We start from the raw sequence: 16,285 nt of genomic DNA, 5'->3' as shown, positions 1-16,285 counted from the left end.
CAGCAAGAATCTGGGTGGTCTGACAGGCGGAGGGTTCTGGGCGGGGCTAGAGGTCGAGGGGTGGGCGTGGCAGACCCTGGAGAGGGAGGGGCCGGGAAGGGGTGCACTCACTTGCAGGTGACGTCCCCACTCTGCTTGTTGACCACGCAGGTGCCGTCGAGACAGCGGCTGCACTTGTTCACCTCGCAACGCGGGCCCTCGAAGTAGGCTGTGCAGCGGCACTGGCGGGGGCCGTCGGGCACCATCTGGCAGGTACCGAAGTTCTCGCAGTAGCCTGAGCACTGCTCTGTTGGTGGAACGCAGGACAACTCAGCCCCTGTTGGCACGGTCTTCCGTGGGAGTGGGGTGTGCTGAAGGGGACCCTGCCCCCAACTGCTCTGGGTGACTCCTGATCCTCCTGAGTCCTCTGCTGCTCTACCCTCCACCCCCACCAGACAGGCTAGGGGCACAGGGTGGTTCCCTGAGCCTCCCCCCGGTGAAGAGTCCTATGGCCCCGGCCCCGAGGACAGTGCTTCCTGGGGAAGATGCCTCCCAGGGAGCTCCTGACCCAGCCTGGCGCAGCGAAGGCCCCTGCTCTCTTGATCTCGCCCTGAGGCTCTCAGGCCCCCAGCTGCACGTCCCCTACCCTGGGGTGCAAGGAGGTGACTCACGGTACTGGCAGCGATCACCCAGGAAGCCTGGAAGGCAGCGGCACTGGGGCTGGTTGCCCTGGTTGACGGTGCAGGTGCTGTTGTTGGCACAGTAGCCCGCACACACCTGCTGGGTGCATTTGGGGCCCGTGAAGCCCGTGGGGCACCGGCACGTGGGCATGCCTGGCGGGAGAGGAGGTGTGAGCAGGGCTGTGGCCCAGGGACCCACCGGACCCTCTGCAAAGATCAGGACTGGGGCTGGGAGGCATGGCCTGCCGGGAGGACCGAGGAGCAGGGCCAGCCCCCCCTCCCCCGCGAGGCGAGGCGGTGGGGGCGAGGTTGCGCGGGGTAGAGGTTGTAGGGGCGGGCCATCGGAATAGGAGGGGCACTGGGGCGGAGCCAACACGGGGGGAACCAATGGGGCCACTTGGGCGGGCCAATGGGATGGGCGGGGACACCAGGGCGGAGCCACAGGGCCAGCGGGGCGGGGCCAGCGGGGGGCGGCGGGAACAGCCCTACCCGAAGGGGAGGCAGCGCAGGTGCCCCCATTGCGACAGTACTCCCAGCACTGGTCCATCTCACACTTGTCGCCCGTGTAGCGGGGCTGGCAGCGGCACTTGGGCTGCCTTCGGGCGTTGAGGAAGCAGCTGCCACCGTTGAAGCACTGCAGGTTACAGGTTCCTGGCCGAGGCGCTGCGGGAAGGAGCGGTGGGGCCAGTCAGGGCGCGGGGGTTCAGGGCGGCAGAAGAAAGCCCGGGAAGGGCGCGCGCCTGCGCTCACCATCCGGTGGGGGTGTCGGCGAGGGCACGGCCACGCAGGTGCCGTTGTCCAGCCGCTTGCCGTTAGGACAGGTGCAGACGGGCCCGCTGGGGCTCAGCAGGCAGAGCCACTCACACTTCTTGCGGTCACAGGGGTTGGTCACTGCAGGGGTGCAGGGGTGGACGGGGTGGTGGTTGGGGGTGACTGCATCACCCGACCAGAGCCCTCTGCTGCCCGCCAGGCCTTGAGGCCAGGCTCTCCCTGGACACCCACCTTCGGGCTGCTTGTGCTGGTGGTACAGCACCACGTCGGAGGCGTGGCTCAGGCCACCCGTCAGGTTGATCAGGGGGCTCTGTCCAAACTTAGAGATCTTGAAGACGCGGTTATTGATGTAGGTGACACCGTAGATGTAGTCCTCAAAGACATCAATGCTGAAGGGGTGAGTCAGGCCTGAGGGAGGAGGCGGGCTCAGCAGGCACTTGGTTCGTGGGGGCTCCCGCTTGGATACCAGCTTCCATGGCTTCCTAGCTTCCCCTCAAACTCAACCTGGCCTAGTTCCCCTGCCCCCACCCTGTCCTGCCTCTGTGGACACTAGTAAAAGGCGTCATGTGCCCTAGACTTTTTTCTTGTACTGGACCCCATCTGGTGCTGTTGGGGGTTATGCTAGCTCTGGGCTCCAGGATCACTCTGAACCGTGCTCAGGGGGCCTCTGGTGCCAGGGATTGAACCCAAGCCTCCCTCAGGTAAAGCTTGTGCCGGGTGCGTTGCACCCTCTACGGCCTAGACTTGGTGAGTCAGGACTGATTTCCGGCCCTTCTCTCTCCACACTATCCAGGCTTCTGCAGGGAGTCTCCGTGGCCTCCCTGCAGCCCCCTGCTCACTGGGAGAAGAGATCAGTGGGTCAAAAGTGACTGGGGCCAGGAAGAGGAAGGTTGGCGGGTGCTGGGCGTGCTCTGTCTGGGGCTGACTGAGTCCACAGTAGGACACTGACCTCGTTTGCTGTCAGCAGCCACAACGGGGTCGGTGCCATTGAACCGGATACTGCCGATGATGGAGAGCTTGGCGTCTGCCCAGTAGAGCCGTTCGTTGTGATAATCCACGGCCAGTCCTGGCAGAGGCAGAGAGCACTGTGAGGGCTCAGCCTGTCCCACCCCATGTCTACTCCAACTGCTTCTTCCAGGGAAAGCCTTGGGAACCTCATGGCCCCAAACGCCTGTCCAAATGCCTGTCTCTTCCGTTGCCCGCGCCTCGAACCTGTGGGCCACTGGATGTTGTCCTGCACCAGGGTTTCCCGTAGGGTCCCGTCCATCGCGGCTGTTTCAATCTTGGGATGGTTCCCCCAGTCTGACCAGTACATGGTGCTGGGGAAGGAGAAGCCATGAGTGTGGCTGCCACGGGAGCCTGGCCAAGGGGGGCTGTGGCTGGCTACAAGAGGAAGTGGAGTTCGCTGTGCCTCCCCAGAGCCAGGCAGGCAGCGTTCCCAAGTTAAGGAGCCACAACGGGCTGACAAAAGCCATCGAAGAACCCAGGACTTGTCAGGTCCTACCTAGGAGGGGCAGCTGGGCATCCTGGCCAAGACAGCATCAGAAAGGGCCAGCAGGAAGAACAAAGGGTCTGAGGACATGACCTCAGCCTAGTCGGGAGTGGAAAGGCATGCCTCGGGGTGCTGGGTGCCCACCCATCTCAGGGATCTCCTGGCACCACCCAGATGCCCCCACCCTCCAGTCCTCTGCCCACCCCCTCAGTGGGTCCACCACGATGGCATGAGGCTCGTCGATCATGCCCGAGATGAGGGTCTTGCGGTTCTCGCCCTTCATCTGCGCCACCTCGATCACATCTCGGCCTGAGTCGGTCCAGTACACGTTCCCAGCCACCCAGTCAATGGCGATGCCCCTGGGCATCTTCAGTCCTGAAATCTGAGTGGAGGGCTCAGAGTTACCACCCCTGCCACCAGTTCATCCCTACGGTCATCCCAGGATGAGATGCAGTTCCCTGCCTTGAACTTTTTTTTGGGGGACACGCTGTTTTGGTGCTCTGGGTTTACTCCTGTCTCTGAGCTCAGGGATTATTTCTGACAGGGTTCAGGGGACCATGTGGGATACCAGGGACTGAACCCGGGTTGGCCACATGCAAGGCAAGTGCCTCACCTGCTGTGTACTACCTCGCCAGTCACTCCCTGACTTTATTCAATGTGCCCTACATAGAGCTTTCACAAGTTTTTCTGGATAGGCCATTATTATTATTGTTTGGTTGGAGGCCACACTTGGTGGAGCTCAGGAACCCACATGCACTATCCCAGATCAAACTGAGTGTTACATGTAAGGTGCATGCTTTCCCTCCTATACTACCTCTCTGGCCCTGGATGAGACACTAGTAGCCTGTCTTCTGAGGATCTAAGCAGAGCCCAAGGTGTTAAACAGATTGGCTATGAGGGATATAGTAGGTGGAGATGGTGGTGAGGAACTGAACAGGGCTGTTGCTGGAGGCCAGTTTGTACTGTGCCCTGCTGCCTCGGCTGCAAACTGGCCCAGCCAACTCCCAGCAGCTCTCACCACTCTGTCTACTGCCCACATCTCACAGCAGAGCCCAGCCCGACCCTGCTGTCTTCTCCAAACTGCTCTGAACCACCTGCTCCGGCTCTTTCTCCCCAAACGGTGCCTCTGTGTGGACCCCAGGCGTGGTGCTCACATTGAGGTGGGTGACGCCTCGGTCAATCTGCCGCCGGTGGCGATTAGACGTGGTAGGGGGGGCAGCAGGTGGCAGGCTGCGGAAGGAGATGGTGCCCGTGTGCCAGTTGGTCCAATAGACCCGGCCGGCCTTGACGTGGACATCCATGGCATCGATGCGGACACTCTCATCGCCCTGGAAGGCCTGCTCATAAGCTGAATGCGGGTGGCTGGGGAACAGGCTGCGGATCTCATTGTCATCAGCGATGTACAGGACCTGATACTCAGAGCCTAGAGGGGCAGGAGAGCCAGATGTTGAGTGAGAGTGAAAGACTGGGGGCGCGTGTCCCTGTGACTGGAGGGATCCCTGGGCCGTGCTCCTCACCCGGCAGATCCTTCACGCAGACCTGCTTGTCTTCCTAGCACAGCGGCGGCTCCAGCCAGAGCCCTTCTCATCCCACATCAGCCTCAGCACTCACTGCCCTTCCCCGAGCTGACCTAGAGTGACTTGCCCTTGGGAAGCTGTCCCTGTTGCTCAGCACCAGGGCCTCAGCTGCACGTTGTTAGGTGTGTGTTCTCGGAGCGTGTGCATGGGGGTATGCAGGCACAGGGAAAGTGTACAGGCAAGGGCATGAAGAGTGTACAGGGACATGCACGGAAGTGTGTACAGGAATGTTCATGGGGTGTACAGGCAAAGGTATGGAGAGTGTACAGGCACGTGCACAGAGATGTAGAGGCACAGACTTGGAGCGTGTACAGGCACGTGCATGGGGGTGTATACACACAGGCATGGAGAATGGAAAGGCATGTGCATGGGGGTATGCAGACACAGGTATGGAGAGTGTACAGGCACATGCATGGGGTGTACAGGCACAGCATGGAGAGTGTACAGGCATGAGTATGGAGGGCACAGAAATATGCATGGGATGTGGGTCTGTAGGGAATGGGATGCCCTTGAGCCTGTGCGGCGAGTTTGAGGGGGTATATATAAGCTCTCGTCAGTGCACAAGTCAATGCCCCTGTGTGTGCATATCCAGGTGTGTGAGCAGTGTGGGTGTTGGTGCGTGAGCATGAGGAAGGTGCAGGTGTTCTTCGAAGCATACCGGGGAGGAGAACAAACCAAAAAGGAAGTAAATAGGTGAGGGGGTGGATGTGTTAATTAACTGGGTGGAGGAATCCTTTCACAAGGTGTATATATACCAGACCATCACCTTGTACACGTTAAATATAACACTTCTGTCAATTATACTTCAATAAACTAAAAAAATGTGTAAGGGGAGTGTACAGGGGAACACCCGTGGCTGTGAGCGGGACCATGTTTGTGACCTCCCTGGAGTGATGGGTGCGCAGGCCTGCGGGGAACGTGTGTACTGCCCTGGCCCCACACCTCCCCAGATGAGCCAGCCCAGGGCACTGCTCCCTGGGGTTTTCTGTTGGGGCCAGGAATTGCAGAGGAGAGCGCCCTCTGGCGGTGGCCTGTTTGTACCGGCGAGGCGAAGATGCAGAGCCCGCCCCCTTCCAGCCCTCCTTCCCGGGCTACCAGACCTTCAGCCTTGCAGGTGTTGTGCGTCTTCATGAAGTTGCGGGCACAACTGCAGAGGTGGCTGCCTTTGGTGTTGTTGCAGAGCTGTGAGCAGGTGCCGAAGCGCAGGCACTCATTGATGTCTGGGGATCACACGGGAGGGTCACACAGAGTCCGGGGATTGGGGTCTCTGCTTTCCTCGCCCCCTCCTCTCCTCCCCACTCCCACACTCTTACCCTGGCATCCAGGCTGGCCGGGCACGGTGTGGAAGCCAGGGCGGCAAGCACAGTAGGCAGCTTTCTCAGTGTGCACGCAGCGCGCCTCATCTCCACAGATGCTGGCGTTGGTGGCGCAGCTCATGAGCTTGGGGTCTGTGGGGGACAGAGAGTGGGTCCTGGCCCCTGAGCCACCAGTTCTCGGCTGGTCCCAGAGTGGGCCCGCACACTCACCGATGCTGCAGTCCTCCTCGTCCGAGCCGTCCCCACAGTCGTCGAACATGTTGCAGCGCAGGGAGGAGGAGAGGCAGCGCTGGTTCCGGCACAAAAACTCTTTCTTGTCTTTGCAGTGGGCGGCCTGGGCCGTGGGGGACTCTGGGGAGGGCAGGGGCTTCAGGTGCTGGGTATTCAGCCCACCTCCCATCCTCATTTTCATTTCATTTCATCATCCTGTTATTCGTCGATTGCCTCGAGCAGGCCCCAGTAACGTCTCTTTCATCCTAGCCCTGAGATTATATTCAAGGCTATTTAGGAGAGTGAGACCCATCATTGTTACTGGTATTTGGCATATTTGGTATGCCACAGGGAGTTTGCCAGACTCTGCCCTGTGGGCAGGCTCCATTCGATAGCCTGCAAGTTTGTCCAAAGTAGGAATGAGATAATAAGATGTCATAAAAAGATGTCCTGATAAGATGTCGCGCGGCCAATGCGAGCATCCTCCACCCATCCCATCCTCACTGGTCACATATATAGGTGGGTCCCAAGCCTGGCCTTTGTCAGGCTTGCAGGGGAAGCTGGTTAAATACTCGGTTCCCAGTCTCCACCGCCTCTGATGGCAGCGGAGGACCCAAAGACGTGGTCCCAGGCTCCCAGCAATAGATCCTCCCCTTCCTGGGTGAGTCCACTTAGCAGACCTAGCTCCCTCTTGCCCAGTACCACTCCCTGGCCAGCACCCCCACTGCAGGCTTTTGGAGCCTCCTCTCATTGGCCTGCTCACCACAATCCTCCTCATCAGTCCCATCCCCGCAATTGTCAGTTCCATCGCATTGGCGGCCAATCCACAGGCACACACGGTCGTTCTTGCACCGGAAGGGCCGGTTGGGTGGGCACACGAATCGGGCTGTGAAGGAGGAAACAGAGGAAGACCCAGGCTTAGGGAGCCAGCTGTAGGCTCTTTCCCAAAGGCCCCGCCCCCTCCTCGGGGCCCCTTCCCTAGAGGCCCCTCCCCTCCCCGGGACCCCGCTCTCCCCCCCAGGTCAGGCCCCACCCCTTCCCGGAGGCCCCGCCCACTCCAGTTTAGCCGGCTCACCACACTCCTCAGGGTTCTCATCTGAGTTGTCGCCGCAGTCGTCCTCGCCGTCGCACTTCCACGCCAGCGGTTTGCACAGGGTGTTGTTGCACTGGAATTCGTCCAGGGGGCAAGTCCTCACTGGGCACGGAGGGAGCAGAGTGAAGAATGAGCCCTGGGCACCAGCTGGGCAGCAGGATCTTGCCCAGACCCCTCCCCGCCAGGCGGCGCTGCTGCGGGGTCCCCAAGGTTGAAGTCAGATTGAACCCATGCCTCCTTATTTCCTAAATGCCAGCCGGCAGCCTGTGCAGAACTGCCTCTGCTGGGATTTAGGGGTGCAGAAAGGCCTCTGGGGAAGGGCTCCAGGTCCTACTGTGGTTCCTGCCACTGGGCCTGGCAGTCAGGAGACTCAGGTTCGGGTCCCTGCGCTCAGCCACCCGGGAAGACCTGAGACGTCTGCCTGCGCTCTAGGGTCTCTACTCTGAGTCCTCTTTGGCCCAGGCCTTCCCCGTGCCCTCCGGGCCAGCGAGCATGGGACAGACCAGCAAGCCGGGCTGAGCCGTGCCGGTCACATGGAGCTGTTTCTCAGTGTGGGTGTGGCCCGTGTGGTCACCCCCACAGGACCGGGCTGACAGAAGTGAAGTTTGGGGGGGCGGGAGGGGGCTCACCCCCGGTGCCGCAGGCTTCCTCATCGCTGCCATCCATGCAGTCGGCATCGGCATCACAGCGCCAGCGCAGCGGGATGCAGTGACCGCTCTTGCACTGGAACTGGTCCATGTCGCAGCGGGGCGTGCAGTCTTTCTGCGGGTCCAGGGGAAGGCATCCTGGTCAACATCCCTGCGGCCCCAATCGTCCGCCTCCTCCTGGGATCCCCACCCACCTCATCCGATCCATCTGCGCAGTCGTGATCCCCGTCACATTTCCAGCGACCCGCGATGCAGCGTCCATTGGCACAGGAGAACTCACTCTCAGAGCAGGGCCGAGGGGCTGGGGAAGGACGGGGAGAGACAGGCCCCGGGAGGTGGGCATAGGGATGTGGCCCTCGGGGGCATCTACAGCCCTTGTCAGAGTGTGCCTGCCCGGCCCGAGTCCCTGAGGCTGTGGTCAGTGACTGAGATGCTCAACCACAGCTGGTCAGCGGCTGGCTACCCTGACGGCAGCCCAGCCACAGAGGGGTGCCCACTCTTATGGGGGGCAGATACAGGGCAGAGGACAGGTGCCGGCCTGCCCTTGGGACAGACACTGTGCTGGGGGCGGGGAGCGGTGGGAGCACTGAGACACCAGGGGTGCGGGAGGGGTCAGAGAGGGTGATGGGCGGGGCTCGGGGCAGAGGAGGGGTGCGGGTGTGGTAGGGGGCGCGGCACATCAGAGACACCTACCTCTGCACCCCCGAGAGGACAGTGTGAAAATGGAGAGAAACATGAGATGAAGTGAAATGGCACAAACTCAAATACACGACATGGAGTGGGGTGGGGTGGGGTGGGGTGGGGGGAGGGGCTCCGCACCCCCAGCCCTGGGAGGGGCCCTGGCGCAGCCCGTGGTGGGAGGGGTGGGGTGCTGCTGCGGGCAGCCAGGGTTCCGGGGAAGGGTTCTGGGGGACATACTGCAGCTCTCCTCGTCCGAGTTGTCCCCGCAGTCGTTGTCATAGTCACACTGCCAGCGGCCAGGCACGCAGCGGTTGTTCTTGCAGCGGAACTGGTAGGGCTCACAGGTGCGCTCGTCTGCGGGGGACAGCCAGGGCGGAGGGGTGTGCGTCAGGGCCCGCAGACTGGATGGCCTGGGCACCGTGGGAGGGGGCTGGGCAGTCTGGGAGAGCAGCGGCGGGGGCGGGGAGCGGGAGGGATGGGGAGAGAGGGACTCGGGGCAGAGAAGGGTCCACATAGGTAAGTACTGATGGTGGGGGTCAGGGGAGCAAGCAGGGGTGGGATGGGGGTCGCGTGGAAGCCTGTGGCCAAGGGTGGAGACGTAGGTCACCCCCTACACCCATCAGTGGGTGCAGCCCCCAGTGAATGCAGTTTTCCATGAGTGTAAACCTCCTCAGTGAGTGTAGCCCTCCCAATGAGTGTCGCCTCCAGTGAGTGTAACCACCCTGTGAGTGTAGGCCCCAGTGAGTGTAGCGCCAGTGTAACCCCCAGTGTGTGTAACCCCCTCGGAGAGTGCAGTCCCCTGGGTGTGTCCCCTGCAGTGGGTCCCTGACACTGGGGTGGTGAGGGCAGCTCACCGCACTCTTCCTTGGGTTCATCGGAGCCGTCACCGCAGTCGTCTTCCCCATCACACTTCCAGCGTGCTGGGATGCAGCGGCCGGAGTCCTTGCAGCGAAACTCGTCCACTCCGCACGTCATCTGAGCTGCAGGGCGGTGGGGAAGGGGAGGGGACTTAAGGGGAGGCCAAGAATGGAGGGTGGGGGGCGGCAGCAGCATACAGTGGGGGCTCTGTAGGAGGAGGGCCCTCGGCGACTCACTGCAGTTTGCCGGCTCGTCGCTGCCGTCCACGCAGTCGTTGTCCCGGTCGCACACCCAGACTCTCGGGATGCAGCGCTTGGTAATGGAGCACTGGAACTGGTTGGGGGCACAGGTCACCTCGGCTGCAGGGCAGGAGGAGGGTGAGGATCTGCTGGCTTCACAACGCCACGGCGCCCCCCCATCCTGTCCTCCCTGCCTGCCCGCACGGGCCTGGGAGACAGGGACAGTTAATCTCCGAGTTCGTTGCTTTTGTTTCCTGGATCTGCACACCTCTTTGTCGAGCAGGATGATTTTATGAGCAACCAGTCACACCCGACAGGATTTATGTTGCCCATCCAAGAAGGCTGCGTGGGAGCGGCAGGAGCCCAGCGAAAGCGGTGGGGAGCCTGCGTGCGATCATTACTCGCCCATCTCCCGCCAGCCCGCCCTGCCCGGCCTGTCGCCCTGGGCACTCACGGCAGTCCCTCTCGTCCTCCCCGTCGCCACAGTTGTCCTGCCCATTGCAGCGGAAGATGCCGGGAATGCAACGGTTGGTGTTGGTGCACTTGAACTGGCTGGGCAGGCAGACGTGGATGTCTGCGGGGAGGAGGGAGCAACTGATGCTGGGTGGAGGAGCCCCGCTCGTGCCCTCCGTGGGAGGTGCCCGGGGGAGACTGCTGTGGGACAGCACAGCGGGCAGGGCGTTTGCCTTGCACGCGGCTGACCCGGGTTCGATTCCCAGCATCCCATGTGGTCCCTAGAGCACCGCCAGGAGTAATTCCTGAGTGCATGAGGCAGGAGTAATGCCTGTGCAGTGCCGGGTGTGACCCAAAAAGCCAAAAAGAAAAAATCGAGCCAGAGCCCCGGGGACAGGGCAGATGGACGCCGGGGCGCCACTCACCGCAGTTGGCCTCGTCGCTATTGTCTTGGCAGTCGTTGTCACCGTCGCAGATGAAAGCGGGGTTGGTGCAGATGCCGGTGGAGCACTGGAACTGTCCGGGGCGGCACTTGAACTCGGCTGCCGGGAGGAGAGCTGGGTCAGGGGGCTGGCGGCAGGGCGTGGGCCCTCGAAGTGGGGGGAGCCGGGCTGCCCTGACCCCATCCCCATCCCGGCTGGCACTCACGACAGTCTGGGGGCTCGTCCGAGCGGTCCCCGCAGTCGTCTTCTGTGTCACACTTCCACCAGAAGGGGATGCACTTGTCGTTCTTGCACACAAACTGGGGGCAGGCGGGGGCGAGAGGGGTTGGTGGGGGTCCGGCGGGCCCAGGGGGTTTGCTCTTGAGGGATGGGGGTATGTTAAAGAGGTGGCAGGGTCAGGTGTTTTGGGGGAAGCTGTGTGGGTTGACCGATGGACGGCTGGGATTTGACAAGTGCAGGAGGGTCAGGCCCGGGTGGGGGGGGGTGTCTCTGTGGTGGGGAGGGAGCTGGGGTTAGGGTACAGGTGTTTGTGTAAGGTGACAGGTATAAAAGGAGTGCTGTGGGGAGACAAGAGGTGGCAAGAAATGTGGGAGTGTTAGCGCGGAAAAACGGGATATGGAAGGACACGACGGCAGGAGTTGGGGCCTGAGGAGTGGGCGGTGGGGAGCGGCCCAGGGGAAGCGCCTCACCTGGCTGGCCGTGCAGTTGGACACACAAGTGCGCCCGTCGCCACCAAGGTAGAAGTTGGTGGGGCAGGCACACCTGTGGCCACCCCCGGGGGACAGCAGGCACAGGTTGCTGCAGCCCCCGTTGTTGACCTTGCAGGGGTGGTTGGGCACTGCAGAGAGAGGAAGGACGGGGCTTGGTCACTGCGCCCCTGGACTCTGCATGGGGCCAACATGCTCAGCCAGGAGGGAGCTGAGGCCAGAGATGGCTGAGATTTGCTCATGGCCTCACTGGGTCAGTGCTCCCCTGACTCCTGCAGGCCTGTCTGCAGCTCACACCCTCTCCAGCTATGACTGGACCCTCCAGGTTGCACGCAGAATCTTCCCAGCTATGCCCAGACCCTCCCCGGCTATGCCCAGACCCTCCCAGCTGCCCAGACCCTCCCCGGCTATGCCCAGACCCTCCCAGCTATGCCCAGACCCTCCCTGGCTATGCCCAGACCCTCCCCGGCTATGCCCAGACCCTCCCAGCTATGCCCAGACCCTCCCAGCTATGCCCAGACCCTCCCCGGCTATGCCCAGACCCTCCCAGCTATGCCCAGACCCTCCCTGGCTATGCCCAGATCCTCCCCGGCTATGCCCAGACCCTCCCAGCTATGCCCAGACCCTCCCTGGCTATGCCCAGACCCTCCCCGGCTATGCCCAGACCCTCCCAGCTATGCCCAGACCCTCCCAGCTATGTCCAGACCCTCCCAGGCTATGCCCAGACCCTCCCCAGCTGTGCCCACACCCGCTCTGATGGTCTTCAGGCTGCAGTTCCTGAGAGACAGCCTGTCTGTGAATCCCGGGATCACCTGTTCTGGCAAGCTTACTCAGAGTGAGCAGGAACCTCATCTGCATCTGGGGTTCGGCAAGGGCCCTTCCTATCTGGGTCCTTCCGGTCCAGCTTCCTCCTTCCCTGCTCCCACTCTTGGCTGCTCACCATCAGGCTGGCGCAGGGCGTGAAAGACATGGAGGTCCATGGGCCGGTGCAGTGTGCTGATGAGGAGGGTTTTGTTGGCGCCTGTGGTCTTGTGAGCTCTGTTGATGGACTTTGTCTCCCAGTCGGTCCAGTAGACGTAGTCTTCAAACAGGGTCAGTGCAAAGATGTGTGGGATGTCCTGGCTGAGCACTGTGCACAGAGAGGGGGCGGGACCCTGGTCAGTGCCAAACCCTCCACGAGACCTTTATGTGTCGCATCCAGTGATGCTCAGAGCTAACTTTTGGCTGAGCTCAGGGGTCACTCTGGTGGGCTCGGGGGACCATAAGCGGTGCTGGGATGCTGCAGTAACTCTCCAGGTCCAGGTGACGAGGTGGCTTGCTCAGGTCAGAGAGTTAAAAGCACATAGAACTGGGACTCCATTCACTGTTCTTTCCCCCATTTTTCTATGGTTTCCTAACCGGAAGTGAGGGCGTGCTGAGAGCTTTGCCTCCACTCCACACCCACCTTCTCAGGATCCCATCACCCAGAACTAGCCTCTGATGAGGTCGTTTTCCTTCCTCAGGGACCAAACAGTGGCACCAGGGTTGTGCCCTGGGGCGTCTGACACCCCCATACCTGGGGGGAGGTGGCATTCTGGGACCATGCCCCTAGGCTTTTATGCCCACTCTTGCTCTAGAGGCCTGACCCCACTGAGCCCAGCAGGGCTGCTGTGCCGACTGACCGACATGGCGGTTGGAGCCATCCAGGCTGGCAAACTCAATGTAGTCCTCACGGGCATCAGCCCAGTAGATGCGCTCAGTGACGTAGTCCAGCGTCAGGCCATTGGGCCACGTGATTTTGGTGTCCACGATGACGCTGCGGCCGGACCCGTCCATGCCAATCCGCCCAATCAGTGAGTGGTCACCCCAGTCGGTCCAGTACAGGTACCTGGCAGGCGAGCAAGCAGGAAGGCGTGAGAAGGCGTGAGCACCCTGGCGGCCCTCAGGGGCTGCCCCCACCCTCCTGGCCAGCATACCCGTTCTGCACGTCCACCACCAGCGCCCGGGGCTCGCGGAGGCCAGAGCTGACCAGCACGGTCCGGTAGGCCCCGTTGAGCTTAGACACTTCGATGGTGTCGCGGCCTTTGTCGCACCAGTACAGGTTGCCGCCCACCCAGTCCACGGCCAGCCCGTCAGGGTTGCTGAGGCCAGTCCGATGCAGCACCTGGGGGGGAGGCAGGGCAGGAGCCCTGAGTGACCTGGGCAGGACCTCCAGCCCCCTAAGCTCTGCTGTCTGGGGGGACCATGTTTGAGAAATGGCCTGGGACTCTAGATGACAGAGACCGCGGTGACCCGATGGTGCCTGAGGCAGGGGTTTGAGGAAGGGAGACACTCATTGATGAGTAGGGAAAAGACCTTCTAGGTCCCGGCTGAGTCATGATCCCATATGGGTCGGAAAACAGAATGTGGGGGATCACGAGAATTTACTTTACGATAAACTTGTGACTTCTTGTCAGCATCTGTTAGAGTTGCATATGTCCTGACATATGAAAACCTGAAATGGCCAGAGAAACCCTGCCCTTGCCCAGTGGCTTTAAACAGCCACTGAGCACCAGTGCTGGCCTGCAGGCATGACACGGTGGCGATGCCCAGACCTGGCTGCTTGGGCTCCTACTGAGGAGGACTGGCAGAGCTGTGCTGATTTGGCGGGCACCCCCACCCTGCCTGCTGCCCCTCCTCACCTGCACGTCGCTCCCATTTAGGTGCATCCTGCGGATCATACTGCCCTGGGTGGTCACATCGGTCCAGTAAATCATCTGCTCTCGGTAGTCAAAGTCCAAGGCTACAGCATTGTTCAGGCCCTGGAGTTGGGATTGCCGGAGAGGGGTGATGGCAGTGAGGACAGGAAGAGTCAGGAGGGGGTGACAACCAACGGCTCAGGTGGATCAAAAGCGAGGGGCTATCGTGGGTGAGGAGAGGTGGGGCTGAGGGGGGCGAGGCAGATAGGAGAGCAGGTTGGTACCTGCTTCAGCAGCGTGTAGTTAGAGCCGTCCAGGTTGAGCTTGCGTAGGTAGTACCGGTTGGCGAAGATCAGAAACGGCTCCTCGTCTGGAGACAAGGGGATCCTGGTCAGCTCCCTGCTCCATTCGAGCACCCTTGGTCCCCAGCCGGCCTGGGTCCCCTCCCGCCCTCCAGTGGCCTATCCTACCAGTCACAGCCTTGCAGCTGTGGGGGTCTCCGCCCCGGGGCGCGTAGCCCTCCACACACAGACACTTGTAGCTGCCATGGGTGTTGATGCAGCGCTGACTGCAGGGGAAGGTGGTGCTGCACTCGTCCACGTCCGCACACGTCCGGCCGTCGTCCTTCAGGCGGAAGCCGGGGCGGCAGCGACACTGCGGACACAGGGAGCCTTGGGGTTGGGATGAGGGAGGGGCGGGGGCTCGGCCTGTAGCCCAGAAGCTGTAGGGCGTCCCAGCGCCTCGAGGGGAGGCAGGCAGCAAGCAAACCCAGGGGCGACCGGGACGTCCACGGAGTCACCCACCGCCATGTCCCGGCATTCTGGGGTTGGAGCTTCTCCTGAGCAAACCTCCTGGACGGCTGCTCACGTGCCCCCTCCAATATCCCCAGGCAGCCGCTCTCCAGATCCAGCAGCTGTTGCACCTTGGGCTCCTCTTCCAGTTCCTGCTGCCTCCCCATCCTCCACGTCACCGAGCCCCCAGGCTTAGTTAGCCTTGGACCTCCCCTCTTTCCATCTCACCCCTTCAGGGGTCTTAGAAGGTCTGTGTGTGGTGCTGACCTCCTGGCCCAGAATAGCAGATGTGTATCTCTGTACCTGCCTGACTCCTGGGTCCTCCTTCTCTTGTACCTGAGCAAGGCCTGCGGGTCCCACCTTCCAGGCTAAAGAGAGCTTTACTTTGCATGCAGCAGGCAAGAGTTCGGTTTTGATTTTGTTTTGGGGCCATACCTGGTGGCACTCAGGCCCTACTCCTGGCTCAGGGATCACTTCTGGCAGGGCTTGGGGAACTATATATGGTTCCAGGGACCGAATCCAGATCATGTAATCCAGCATGTAATCCAGATCTTACATGCAAGGTAAGTGCCCTATACACATAATGATTTCTCTGATCTAAATTAATTTCTTTCTTTCTGGGTCACAACCGGCAATGCTCAGGGGACCATATGGGATGTCGGGGATCGAACCTGGGTCGGCTGAGTGCAAGGCAAATGCCCTACTTGCTGCTGTACTATCACTCCGGGCCCTGGCTTGGATTTCTGTTCTGTCTGCTGCTAAGTACGATGCCTGCAACACTGCCTAGCACAGCTGGTGGCTGGAATTGGCACAGTGCAAGCTTCTGCTGTGTGTGTGTGTGTGTGTGTGTGTGTGTGTGAGAGAGAGAGCTGATGGGTCACACCTGGCTGTGCTCAAGGACCACTCCTGGCAGGGCTCAGGGGAACTATGTGATGCTGGGGATCAAATCCAAGTGGGTGCATGGAAGGCAATTGGCCTTTATCACTAGACTTTGTCTCTGTCCTCAATAAGCTCTTGTGGAAAGGACAAATGAGGGACGGCCTGAAGGTGGGGTGAGGGGGGAGCTGCTGCCAGGTGTGGAGCGCAGACGCGCCAGCCCGCGGGGCGGCGGGGGGCACCTTGAAGCCAATCTTGAGGTCCTCGCAATCCTGGCTGCACCCGCTGAGCTTGCGGCTGAGGCACTCGTTGACGTGGCAGCCGTGCTCGTCCGAGCCGTCGCCGCAGTCGTCCTGGCCATTGCACAGCAGCGCCTCGGCCACGCAGCGCCCACTGCCGCACAGGAACTGCGAGGAGGCGTTGCACTTGTGCTCTGGGGAGAGGGGGCGGGGTCAGTGGGTCGGGGCGGGGCCACCGGGGTCGGGGCGGAGCCATCAGGGTCGGGGCTGGGCCATCGGGGCCGGGGCGGGGCCATCGGGGCCGGGGCGGGGCCATCAGGGCAGGGCCGGGGAACTGGCACCCACCAGGGCTGGTGCAGTGCGGGTTCTTGGGCGCCTCATCGCTCTGGTCGTGGCAGTCGTTTTCCCCATCGCACTCCCACTGGCGGGAGCTCAGACAGCGCCCGTTGGCGCAGCGGAACTCGTTAGGGCCGCAGGTCGGGTACTCTGGGGCAGAGGCGGGGCAATGAGCCTGCGGCGCAGACCAGGCCCCAGGCAGAGGGGCCGGGTGCCGACCCCACCCCCACCCCGCCCCCA

General features: G+C 61.7%; 1 protein-coding gene across 1 annotated transcript in view; it reads right to left on the bottom strand.

Annotated features, from left to right (window-relative positions):
- LRP1 (LDL receptor related protein 1) overlaps nucleotides 1-16,285 on the bottom strand; it is an 88,772-nt gene that overhangs the window by 1,813 nt on the left and 70,674 nt on the right. The window contains exons 54-84 of the mRNA XM_056117631.1: nucleotides 16,055-16,195; nucleotides 15,713-15,903; nucleotides 14,274-14,457; nucleotides 14,088-14,173; nucleotides 13,807-13,926; nucleotides 13,102-13,289; nucleotides 12,808-13,013; nucleotides 12,087-12,275; nucleotides 11,129-11,277; nucleotides 10,645-10,738; nucleotides 10,422-10,538; nucleotides 9,998-10,117; nucleotides 9,541-9,663; nucleotides 9,301-9,426; nucleotides 8,684-8,800; nucleotides 7,960-8,066; nucleotides 7,748-7,880; nucleotides 7,101-7,220; nucleotides 6,789-6,911; nucleotides 6,026-6,166; nucleotides 5,813-5,947; nucleotides 5,600-5,719; nucleotides 4,077-4,345; nucleotides 3,126-3,304; nucleotides 2,643-2,749; nucleotides 2,380-2,496; nucleotides 1,662-1,838; nucleotides 1,410-1,550; nucleotides 1,149-1,322; nucleotides 651-812; nucleotides 112-286 (exon numbers count right to left, since the gene is read on the bottom strand). Coding sequence (XP_055973606.1) covers nucleotides 112-286; nucleotides 651-812; nucleotides 1,149-1,322; nucleotides 1,410-1,550; nucleotides 1,662-1,838; nucleotides 2,380-2,496; nucleotides 2,643-2,749; nucleotides 3,126-3,304; nucleotides 4,077-4,345; nucleotides 5,600-5,719; nucleotides 5,813-5,947; nucleotides 6,026-6,166; nucleotides 6,789-6,911; nucleotides 7,101-7,220; nucleotides 7,748-7,880; nucleotides 7,960-8,066; nucleotides 8,684-8,800; nucleotides 9,301-9,426; nucleotides 9,541-9,663; nucleotides 9,998-10,117; nucleotides 10,422-10,538; nucleotides 10,645-10,738; nucleotides 11,129-11,277; nucleotides 12,087-12,275; nucleotides 12,808-13,013; nucleotides 13,102-13,289; nucleotides 13,807-13,926; nucleotides 14,088-14,173; nucleotides 14,274-14,457; nucleotides 15,713-15,903; nucleotides 16,055-16,195 — 4,531 coding nt within the window. The remainder of the gene's footprint in view (nucleotides 1-111; nucleotides 287-650; nucleotides 813-1,148; nucleotides 1,323-1,409; nucleotides 1,551-1,661; nucleotides 1,839-2,379; nucleotides 2,497-2,642; nucleotides 2,750-3,125; nucleotides 3,305-4,076; nucleotides 4,346-5,599; nucleotides 5,720-5,812; nucleotides 5,948-6,025; nucleotides 6,167-6,788; nucleotides 6,912-7,100; nucleotides 7,221-7,747; nucleotides 7,881-7,959; nucleotides 8,067-8,683; nucleotides 8,801-9,300; nucleotides 9,427-9,540; nucleotides 9,664-9,997; nucleotides 10,118-10,421; nucleotides 10,539-10,644; nucleotides 10,739-11,128; nucleotides 11,278-12,086; nucleotides 12,276-12,807; nucleotides 13,014-13,101; nucleotides 13,290-13,806; nucleotides 13,927-14,087; nucleotides 14,174-14,273; nucleotides 14,458-15,712; nucleotides 15,904-16,054; nucleotides 16,196-16,285) is intronic.

Source organism: Sorex fumeus, unplaced genomic scaffold (assembly GCF_029834395.1).
Source record: "Sorex fumeus unplaced genomic scaffold, SorFum_2.1 ptg000035l, whole genome shotgun sequence".
NCBI classification, from domain to species: domain Eukaryota; kingdom Metazoa; phylum Chordata; class Mammalia; order Eulipotyphla; family Soricidae; genus Sorex; species Sorex fumeus.
This window is presented reverse-complemented; position numbering and strand designations above follow the sequence as displayed.